Source organism: Lucilia cuprina, chromosome 5 (assembly GCF_022045245.1).
Source record: "Lucilia cuprina isolate Lc7/37 chromosome 5, ASM2204524v1, whole genome shotgun sequence".
NCBI classification, from domain to species: domain Eukaryota; kingdom Metazoa; phylum Arthropoda; class Insecta; order Diptera; family Calliphoridae; genus Lucilia; species Lucilia cuprina.
In genome coordinates, this window is record NC_060953.1 from 55,113,115 (window position 1) to 55,125,134 (window position 12,020).

The following is a 12,020-nucleotide window of genomic DNA, read 5'->3' on the forward strand; positions in this document are numbered from 1 at the left end:
GACTATAGACTAGACTATAGACTAGACTATAGACTAGACTATAGACTAGACTATAGACTAGACTATAGACTAGACTATAGACTAGACTATAGACTAGACTAAAGACAATTTCCATAAAACCGTTTAATAAATTTATATTAAATCCCTCCCCTTTAATCTTGTATTTCAAAATTTGCATTGTAAATTAATTTTCTACATGTATTGTAATTTTAAAATCTTTACAATGTTAATAAAATCGGTTGATTTTCTTTTAATAATCGTAGTTGTTTGCCGCAATACTCAACGTTCACCACAAAATCGCACGATGACGATAAACGATTTGTTACCCCAATGAAAGGTGCAAGTGCTTTTTAACTTGTTTAAGTACTCAACTGTTTTCTCTGGTAAATGATTATGCATGTTGCAATTGTTGCAATATTTTGGCAGCATCTTCTTCTTTTTCGGCTTTATTTACATTATGTGGCATTTCCAAATTGTAATGCACCACATAACATAAGATATTGTTGTTGTGTGTCTTATTTCTACACCTATTTTTTATGTGGGTAATTGTTATAGATTTTGTTTTGTTTGTGTTGTAGCGGTTGCAACTTGTTTCAGTTAAAGTTTGCTTTTTTTTGGCGTGGGAGTATTTTTTCTTCTTCTTGTAAAGTTGTTGTATTTTATGGAAGTATTACTTTTTGTTTACTTTTAAAGACTTTTAGAGGAACATAATATCGTCATGGCAAAACGAGTGTGTAGATCACTATCATAGACAACCGAGAGACAAATGTGTGCAATCACTTGAATTGAATTATCACTCTTGTCAATTTGGTTGACAGTTTCTGTCTTTTTTTTTTTTGTTTTTCGGATTTTTTATTTTTGTTTTTAGTTTGTTGCTACTACATTTTCTTTTCATTTCAATTGATGCGATTTTTGCGTTGTTATAGTTCTCATGGGCATTGGGGAATAAATATCGTTTGTCGAATAAAACTAGAATTTCATATATGTTTGAGATGGAGTAAGTAGCGGATACATTAAGCTGTTACAACCTTATAATAAAACTTATTACTTTGTGAATGATAAATAGTGTAAAATATGATTTAGTTATTGTACCTTGATTATAGACTAGTCTTTCGACTAAACTATAGACTGAGCTATAAATTAGACTGGATGCCAGACATGACTTAACACAAGACTATATACTACGTTATAGACTAGGCGCTACGGACTGACTATAGACAAGACTATAGACTAGACTATAGACTAGACTATAGACTAGACTATAGACTAGACTATAGACTAGACTATAGACTAGACTATAGACTAGACTATAGACTAGACTATAAACTAGACTATAGACTAGACTATAGACTAGACTATAGACTAGACTATAGACTAGACTATAGACTAGACTATAGACTAGACTATAGACTAGACTATAGACTAGACTAAACTATAGACTAGACTATAGCCTATTCTAGTATATTCTATAGACTAAACTTTACACTAGAATATAGACTAGACTATAGATTAGACTAAAGACTAGACTATAGACTAGACTATAGACTAGACTATAGACTAGACTATATTTTCTGAAAGCGCTCGACGAGATCTTGAAAAAACATGCTTGGACATACTACTTATCTCTTATAATATCCGAGTTATAGGCATTTAAAAATTTAGTGATACAAGATTTACCATACCTTGGTCCGCCTTTTTTTGAATACCGGGCGTAATTTTGGACCAAATGGACTTAATTTTTTCTTGTTAGTTAGACAACAAAATTCAGATCAATATCATTTACAGATCCAAAAATATACGTTTTTTTATTTTAAAAATTCAAAAAAATTTAGATTTTTGCCTTTTTTTTAGTTTTCTAAAATGTATCTTTACGCAGAACGCTTTGGCGTAAAAAACTTGTCCTATTTTTTGAAAATGTTGCCACTTCGTCCTTCCGAATATGACCTATTTTTTATCAAAACTTCAACTTTGGGCGACATGTTCTAAAATCCCAAAGCTGAGATCAGAAAACTGAAAGCAGTTTTGGAAACCTCAATATGTTTTCTATTTACTTCAAAAGTATTTTCCCAGCCCTGAAAGAAATGTGGACCCTACGGGCAAAAATGTAAAAAATCCCATTTTTGGGATTCTCACTCCTATTTTTGGGAATTGCGGGATGCCCTTTGACCTTTTCAATTTTTTTTTGCATTTTCTTATTTGAAATGACAAATTTAACAAGCGTTGAAGATTTCATTGAGTTTTGTTCATAAATAAAGATTTTGTCATATATTACATATTTGTTAAATTTCTAAAACTATGATTTATATCAAAATTTTAATAGGGTCGCAGATAGCTACAACAATTTAGTCCATATTTATCCCTTAATATCTTTTTTTAGTTAGATATGAAAATTCTCGACCATATCTAACTAAAAAAAGATATTAAGGGATAAATATGGACTAAATTGTTGTTGCTATCTGCGACCCTATTAAAATTTTGATATAAATCATAGTTTTCAAGATCTCGTCGAGCGCTTTTAGAAAATATAAAAATCTTTGTATTTGGGTGAAAAACAAAAAAATGGCACGAGTTTAAAAATTTTACATGTCGTAGGTACCTTACTTTGAGCCGCCACAGCTCCGTCCCTGGGGCATCTGCGGGTTTCATCTTCAAAACTTAAACTCGAGTACTCCTTGGCTACGCTCACGCCAAATTTTATACCGATCGGATCAGCCGCTTAGAAATGCCAGATTTATTTCCAAAAAAATTCCATTCTGCCCCACTGTGGACTATAGACTAGACTATAGACTAGACTATAGACTAGACTATAGACTTGACTATAGACTAGGCTATTTACTTGACTATAGACTAGACAAGGTACTATAACCTAGGTTATTGACTTTGAACTAGACTCTTAACTTGTCATTAGTCTAGTGTAAGGACTAGACTATTTGGAAGACTATAAACTAGATTATAGACAAGACTATAGACTAGACTGTATACAAGAATGTGGACTTGACTATGAACCAGGCAATATACTAAATTAGAGACTAGTATATATTCTAGATAAACTGGACTATGAACAAAATTTTAGACTAGACTATAAACTAGACCATAAACTATATTATAAGGTGGATTATAAACTAGACTTGTTGTTAACTGGACTAGAGGCTAAACTATAGAAATCTTACATCTATTGTTTTGAATATAATTTAGACGATAAGAGAATCTCTCTAGATCAAGTCAAATTTGAAGACTGTAGTTTCATATAATTAATACTTTTTTGTTTAAATTATTTTGAAATATTGTTTTGAATATAGTTTCATCTATAGAATGTTCATAACATGAACAGTTATTTGGAATAATACAGTGTGAGTGTAAAAACGCATAATTCTTATGCTAGTAATTTAGTTTACAAAAAAGGGCTATTTAGATATTTATAGAAAAAAAGTTCTCATGTTTATCAACAACCATTAAATTAAAAGAAATAAAATTCGTTGTATTGCCAATAAAATTGCTATAACATTTAGATGCCTTCACTTTTCGTTTTAAAAATAAAAAAAAAAAATCTGAAAAACCTTAATAAAATGTAATTTGATGTAATGGCTAAAGTACACGAATTATAGCAAAGATCAACAACAAAAAATTATAATAATATAAATAATGCATTCAGCCGAACATATTCCAAAGTATATACTCTCGTACATGATTTTTTTGGTTAAAATTTTTAAAAGAAAAACAAATGCAACATTGAGTCTGATAGACAGGCAGACAGATAGAGGTGGTTGCAGGGATGTTCGCTTAATAGTTAGACAGACATCGGAGTTGAACTAACAATATGGAAAAAAAAAACACATAGATAAACTTTGTACTTACCCCACTGACACAAATGCAATTGAATAGTAAAACAAAAATGACAGTAGCTGCAACAATTTGAGGCAGTTGTAAAAGACGAAGATGTTTTCGTTGCATGATTTTATTTTGTTTCAAAGAAGATGTTGAATACTGGGTATTGTTGTTGTTGGTATTGTTGCTGCTGCTACTACTATTATTATGGACCATAATTTGTCTTTAGATTGTAAGTGAAGTGTAAAAGAAGTCTGCAATACTGATGCTATTGTTGCTGATGATAATGCTGCTGTTGATGTTGCAGTTTCTTTTTATAATTTTACTGATTGCAGTGATTGTATTGTTTATGCTGCTGCAACACAAAAGAAAAAAAAATAAATTGTTTAAAGATTGATAGATGGTTTGTTTACACGATAATTCTGGAATTATACACTATCAACGGAACGATGAAAAAAATCAAAAATTCAAACACTTTAAAAAGTACGTTCTAACTCTCAAGAGCTTTTGAAAGGATTAATTTAGTTTTTAAAAAGTTTATAAATTTGTTGCAAACACTTGAGTGGTTTTTTATTTGTACAACATTCCCACGTTGTAATTGTAAATTATCATTTAAATATTTATGTGTATGTCTGTTATTGTTTGTTCCAACCACAAAATGTACAAATAATTCTGTTTTTTTTTCTTAAATTGAAAATCTTAAAAACACCACAAAATCTTTTTCAAATGATTGCTTAATAGATGCGGTTTCACTTAATCTTCTTCTTGATAGTTAGACTTTTAAAAAATATATTTGATTTTTATTTTTTTAATTTTAAGGTAATTTTTATATATTTACGCACTTCTAAGTTTTAAACAATTTTTGCTAGAATTCTTTTAATCTTTTTTTTCTCGTTGAGCCTACGCTCTGTTATTTGCACGTGTTACTTCGCGTCTGGTTTTAATGCAAAAGCTTAAAAAATCTGCAAACATTTTTATTTTATACCAACTCCAAAATTAAACACACAGCTTCTAAGTCATACTGTGTCTAAACCTAAACGAAGAGTCACACTCAAAGTGAATAGAAAAAGATTCAAACGAAACAACAAAGTCATTATTGTCATCATTATGATCTTCATAGTGGCAACATCATTATGATCATTTAACAGTAGCAAAACAAAAACTTCAACCATACACTGACTAACGAACTCAGAGCCAAAGTTTACAATAACAAAAAACAACAACAACAAAAGGGGGTTTAAAAAACTCATCTTGTTTTGATTGTGCGCCTGCCACCACTACTCAACGAAAGTGTTGCCACATTATAATAAGTATATATATGTCTAGTAAATAATTCCCACTATAGTTTACCCAAGCATCCATCCATCGAGACTACGCTATATACTAGACTAAAGACTATACTACAGAGTATATAGACTATACAAGTCTATAGTCAGACTATACATTAGACTATAGATTAGGCTGTAGACAGTAGATTAGACCAGATTATAGACTAGACTTTAGACTAAACTTTAGATTAGACTAGTCTATACACTATAAACTTAACTAGTACCACAGACTAAACTTGTCTATACTGAGTAGACTAGAATAGTATATACTGAGGTTGGATCGAACTTTTCTTTTTACCCAACACCACCCACCAACCCCGTGGAGCCGATCCTGGTCTATACACTGTACACTAGTCTATACAATATTGACTATACCAGTCTAAACACTATGGACTAGACTAGTCTATACACTATAGTTAGACTGGTCTATACACTATAGACTAGACTAAACTAGCCTATACAATATAGACTAGACTAGTCTCTACACTATTGCTTTGACTGGTTTCTACAATTTATCTTACACTGGTCTGTACACTATAGATTAGACTATTGTTTACACTAGACTAGCCTATACTATGACTATGGACTTGCCTATATACTAGACTATGGACTAGTCTAAAGACTAGACTATGAAGTAGTCTATAGACAAGGCTTTGGACTAGTCTATAGACTATATAATGGACTATTCTATAGACACGACTTTAGACTAGACTACAGACTAGTCTAAAGACTAAACTATGGACTAGTTTAAAGACTATTCTATAGACTAGACCATAGAATAGACTATGGACTAGTCTATAGAGTAGACTATGGCTAGTCTAAAGAATAGACTATGAACTAGATTATGGATAAGTTTAATGATTAGTCTGTAGACTAGACTATGGACTAGACTAAAGGCTAGACAAAGGACTAGTTTAAAGACTATAGTCTATAGGCTCGACTATGGACTAGTCTATAGACTAAACGATGAATTATTGACTATTGATTAGACTAGACTATTCTATACATTATATACTAGACCATATAATAGACTATGGACATGTCTATAGACTTGATTATGGACTAGTCTAAAAACTATACTATGAGCTAGTTTAAAGACTAGACTATGGACTAATATATAGACTAGACCATGGACTAGTCTAAAAACTAAACTATGAACTAATCTATAGACTAGACTATAGACTAGACTATGGACTAGTCTATAGACTAGACTATGGACGGGTCTTTGCACTAGTCTATAGACTAGACTATGGACGGGACTTTGGACTAGTCTATTGATTAGACTATGGACTAGTCTATAGACTTGACTATGGACTAGTCTATAGACTTGACTATGGACTAGTCTATAGACTTGACTATGGACGGGACTTTGGACTAGTCTATAGACTAGACTATGGACTAGTCTATAAACTTGACTATGGACTAATCTATAGAATACGGACTAGTATATAAACGAGTCTATGGACTAGTGTATAGACTAGATTTTGGACTAGTCTATAGACTAGATTATGACTAGTCTATAGACCAGACAAAGGTCTAGTCTACAGACTAGACTATGGACTAGTCTTGATATTAGACTTTAATTGTGCGCCTGTCCCTGCTTCTTAACGAAAGTGTTGACATTTAATATGTATGTTTTATAATATACTTTAGTCTAGTCCATAGACTAAAGTATATATGGACTAGTCTATAGACTAGACTATGGACTAGTCTATAGACTAGACTATGGACTAGTCTATAGACTAGACTATGGACTACTCTATAAACTAGACTATGGACTAATATATAGACTAGACTACTGACTAGTCTATAGACAAGATTATGCACTAGCCTATAAACTAAACTATGGAGTAGTCTTTAGACTAGACTATGGACTAGTCTATAGACCAGACAATGGTCTAGTCTACAGACTAGACTATTAACTAGTCTATATATTAGACTTTAATTGTGCGCCTGTCACTGCTTCTTAACGAAAGTGTTGACATTTAATATGTATGTTTTATAATATACTTTAGTCTAGTCCATAGCCTGGTCTATTGTCTTGTCTATAGTCTATTCTAGTCTATAGGATGGTGTATAGTCTAGTTTATAGCATTTCGACTTTATATTAAATATATTAATATCCTTAACTGTTGATAAAGAACTTGGAAGTAAATTTAATTTGATTAGCCTTAAAATAACCCAATCCCTCCATCTGGCAACTATTATGACAAACTCCATTGACATGTCAGTATAGTTAACAATTGATTATATGTTTTTTTTACATTGTTGCTGTTGTTACTAATACTAATGTTATTATTACTATAAAAAAAGAGCATTTAATTTTTTACATCATAATGATCATCTTTCTGATGCTTATGATCATTTTAATCTCTCTATTATTAAGACGATCTCTTGTATTATATTTTTCACTTACTCATGCACTCTTTTTCTTAATTTTCTTACAATAACTAGTAATTGATCTTAATTTGTTGTGAAGGTCATTTGTTAATAGTCTCTGCGAGAGAGAGCGAGAGAGATCGGGAAAGAGTTCTTTTTGTGAAGCTATTAAAGTTTTAAATACTTTATGGTCATTATTTAAAGAGGATTTAAATACAAGTGTGAAGTGGTTGTAAAATGTTGATGAATGAGTATAACAATTAATTAAAATTAAATTATGTATGTGGATGATGTTGAAAACAAAAGACTTAAGAAACATGTGTGAAAAGAAGGTTTTTTTTTTTTGATAAATTTTCGATTTATAGAAATATTTTGATATATTTACGTTTAAGAAAAAAATATTTGCTATAGAATTATTTTGATCAATTTTCTTTTTATAAAAAAATTTTGTAAAAATGTTCTTTTTATAGAAAATTTAAAAAAATGTTCTTTTTATAAAATATTTTTGTAAAAATGTTCTTTTTATAGAAAATTAAAAAAAAATGTTCTTTTTATAAAATATCGTTAGCTATGAATATCTAAGATTTAAAATAATGTAAAAACGCAACTAGATTAGTTTATTTAAATTATAAAACTTATAAATACAATAATAAATTCTTTGATGCAAAACACTTGTTTTGCACTTGCTCCCAAACAGCAGCTCTACAGTTCAACTTTCAACCACTTGTTGTTTGTTGATGCTGTCCATAACTATAAAATATTAAAAAAAACGAACACTAAAAAATAAACTTCATTATCATTGAAAGTGGATCAAATTCTTAAATTGTAGCTTGACACCACAACAGCAGCATTCATTGACATTTAAAACTATAAAACGGTCACTGTTTTAAAGTATTTTATAAAATTGTTAAAAAATACTAGAAAAAACTAAACTAGAAGAATGAATAGTTAATTTATGTCTGCATGTGATGTGACATCCTCTAGCACAGTATGGACCAGAGTATATTTGGTCAATAGTTTATCTCACTGTATGCTTTAATTGGAAGATTTTTTTTGTTAGAATCTAGATTTAAAAAGATTGAAAATTCTTGATATTTTAGAGTATTTATTTATACAAATATGGAAAATAATTAAAAATGTTAAGTTATTACAGAAACGGTTTACAGCTTTAGACGATTCTTTTGTTTATTTTTTTTTTTTTTTTTTTGTAGACTGATCAAAAAGAGTGTTTTTTAATGAAACTGATCACAAAATCCAAAGTTGATTAAAATAAGTTTGTTGAATTCTAATTCAAATATTTTAATGGTAGCAAATTATTAAAAATAGTTTTTAGAAAACTGTTCCAAAAACTATTTTTATAACGGAAACTGATCAAGTAAAGCAAAACTGATCAAAAATGTTTTCTACACAGTAGTGATCATAAAACGTAAAAAGTTTTTTTTTTATATAAAAACTGATCATAAGAAGAAAACTGATCAAAAAAGTAAACTGATCAAAAAAGTTTTTTATATGAAAACTAATCATAAGAAGAAAACTGATCAAAAATATTTTCTATAGAGAAGTTATTATAAAATATACAAAGATTTTTATAGAAAAACATCATAAGAATATTTTTATTATTTATTTTCTCTCCAAAAATTGATAAAATAAAATTTTCTGTAGAAAACTGATTAAGTGATAACAAATATTTTTGTAGAAAACTGTTTAAAGAAAAAAGATCAAATATAGTATTCTATAGAATACTGATCGAAAAAGTTTTCTATAAAGAAAAAATTTATTTTACCTGATCAAATAATCTTTCACGATTAGCACAAATCAGATCACAAATGTTATTGTAGAAAACTGTTTAAATATTAAATAGATTAAAAAAGTTTATTTTATTAAAAACTGATCAAATATTCTCTATGATAAAACTGATAAAAGTATTTTTTTGGAACCTGATAAATAAAGGTTTTTATAGAAGATTGATCATAAAACTATAGACGAGATTTGATTAAAGTGGCACGAAGCACTACGTCCTATGTGTGGATATTTTGTGCCGCACGTTGGTTTTCGGTTTTATTGCGAAATCTGAAAAAAAAATTCTATTGAAAATTTAATTTTAATGATCAGTTTAAATCAATTTTCTAGATTTAAACTGATCATTAAAAGGTTTGCTTAAGGAACTGATCAAAGTTTTATATAAAGTTTTATATAGAAAACTGATCTGAATAAAGTTTTAGAAAGAAGAGTATTCTTAATAAAAGAAAACTGATCTCATTAAAGCATTAAAGAGAAAATTGATCTCAACAAAGTTTAATAGAGAAATCTTATACTCATCAAAGTTTTCCAGATAAAATCGACTTTAACAAAGCTTTCCAGAGAAAACTGATGTCAAAGAAGAGAAAACTGATCTCAAAGTTTTCTAGGGAAAACTGATCTCAAAGTTTTCTAGAGAAAACTGATCTCAAAGTTTTCTGGAGAAAACTGATCTCAAAGTTTTCTAGAGAAAACTGATCTCAAAGTTTTCTAGAGAAAACTGATATCAAAGTTTTCTAGAGAAAACTGATATCAATAAAATTTTGTAGAGAAAACTGACTCAACAAAACATTCTTGGAGAAAACTGATAATAAAGTTTTTTGGAAAAACTGATCTCAAAAAAGTTTTCTAGAAAATACTGATCTCAATAAAATTTTATAGATAGACTATTACATAATAAAGTTTTCTAGAAAAAACAGAATCCAGAAAGCTTTCTTAGAAAAAAACCTGATCTCAATAAAGTGTTCCAGAGAAAACTGTTCTCAATAAAGAAAAAGCTGATCTAAATAAAGTTTTCTAAAGAAACTTGATTTTCTAGAGAAAATTTACTTCAACAAATCTTTCTTGAGAAAACTGATAACAAAACTTTCATGAGAAAACCGATCTTAATAAAGTTTTTTATAGGAAAACTGATCTCAATAAAGAGTTCTAGAAAATGCTGATCTCCATAAAGTTTTGTAAAAAATACTAATCACAATAAAGTTTATAAAGAAAACTGATCCCAGTAAAGTTCTCAATAAAGAGAAAGCTTGTTTAGATCAGCTTGTTTAGATCAGCTTTCTCTTTATTGTTTTCTCTTTATGTTTTTTAGAGAAACTTGATTTTAATAAAGTTTTATAGAGAATATTGATCTTTATAGTGGTTTATATAGAAAACGGTTCTCAATAAAGTATTATAGAGAAAACAGATTTCACAAGAGAAAAAGTAAATATATCTCAATAAAGTGTTTTAGAGAGAACATAACTAAATAAAGTTTTTTAGAGAGATTAGATTTCAATAAAGTTTTTTTTATAGAAAACTGTTCTCAATAAAGTTTTCTACAGAAAAAAATGTCCTATAGAAATTGATCAAAGAAATTTTACACAGAAATGTGATCGATATGTCGATAACTAGATTGTGTATAAAACTGATCAAAAAGAAGTTTAAAAAAAAAAAATAAAGTTAATAAAAATTGATTTTAATAGAAGACTGATCCCAGTAAAGTTTTTAGAAAAAGTTTTCATGAAAAAAAAAAAACTGAATTAAAAAAATATATGTAGAAAATCGAATGGAACTTTAGAAAAACTTCTAAACTTCTCATCTTGATAATTAAAGTTTTAGGCCTACAAACCAACGGGTAAGTTTTCTACCAAAATGATATCTTAAAGTAATAGACCCAGTTAATGCAAAAACGGAAATATAAAAAATACAAGAACAAATCTTAAAATTCCACTTGCTAATCATGTTCGTTTTTACTCATACATTCATACTTTTTTTAATACATCCTATTTACACAAATGATGGGCAGAACATCCGTTGAAATGTTGAACAAATTACTTATGCAATGACCATGAGAATGGGTGGTTTAAAAAAGTTAATTTGTTAAATTTTCTTAACAACTTTGTGTTTAGGCCAGTTTTCAGAAAAGCAAAAAGAAGTGGGTGTTTTTTTTCTACATGACTTTGGTTTGTTTCTTAACTTCTTCTTTTTATTTTTGTGAATTATTACAAACAAATGTGAAAAAAATAAACTTACGCAAAAGAAACCAAAATAATTTCACACTTGACGATTTCAGTCAAATCATTGCATTAATTTAATGCAGTTTTTTTTTTAATTTTTTTGTTAACAAATTTATTGTTTGTTCAGATACAAATACATTTTGTATGTATTTAAAATTAAACTGACATAGATTTTTATTTTTATTCAACAATTTCACACATACACACAGATACAATACATATGTATGTATTGACATGATTTACAAAATTAAAAATGTAAATATAAAAAATATATTTGAAAAAAAAGTACTCAATGTTTAAGTAATTTATGCGAAAAAATAAATATTACTTAATAGGTTGAAAAATTGTAATTGATTTTTTGCCAATTCATGTTTTAAATAGATCAATCCTCTTTATTTTAATTTAAAGTTATAAAAAATCTTCAATTTAACCTAATTATTGTCTAAAGTATGTTTTTGATATTTCTGTACTT

The 12,020-nt window shown here is 28.5% G+C and overlaps 1 protein-coding gene across 4 annotated transcripts in view; it reads right to left on the reverse strand.

Moving 5' to 3' along the window:
• Positions 1–11,582, reverse strand: part of LOC111676897 (U-scoloptoxin(01)-Er1a) — a 17,239-nt gene extending 5,657 nt beyond the window's left edge. Inside the window, exons 1-2 of one of the 4 annotated variants that reach the window (XM_046953287.1) lie at positions 11,565–11,582; positions 3,856–4,177 (exon numbers count right to left, since the gene is read on the reverse strand). In XM_046953287.1, coding sequence (XP_046809243.1) covers positions 3,856–4,041 — 186 coding nt within the window. In that variant the 5' untranslated portion in view covers positions 4,042–4,177; positions 11,565–11,582. Of the gene's footprint in view, positions 1–3,855; positions 4,181–4,667; positions 4,770–11,564 lie in introns of those variants that run through there. The other 3 variants (XM_046953286.1, XM_046953285.1, XM_046953284.1) reach the window with 3 other exon arrangements.
• Between the last annotated feature and the right edge of the window lie 438 nt (positions 11,583–12,020).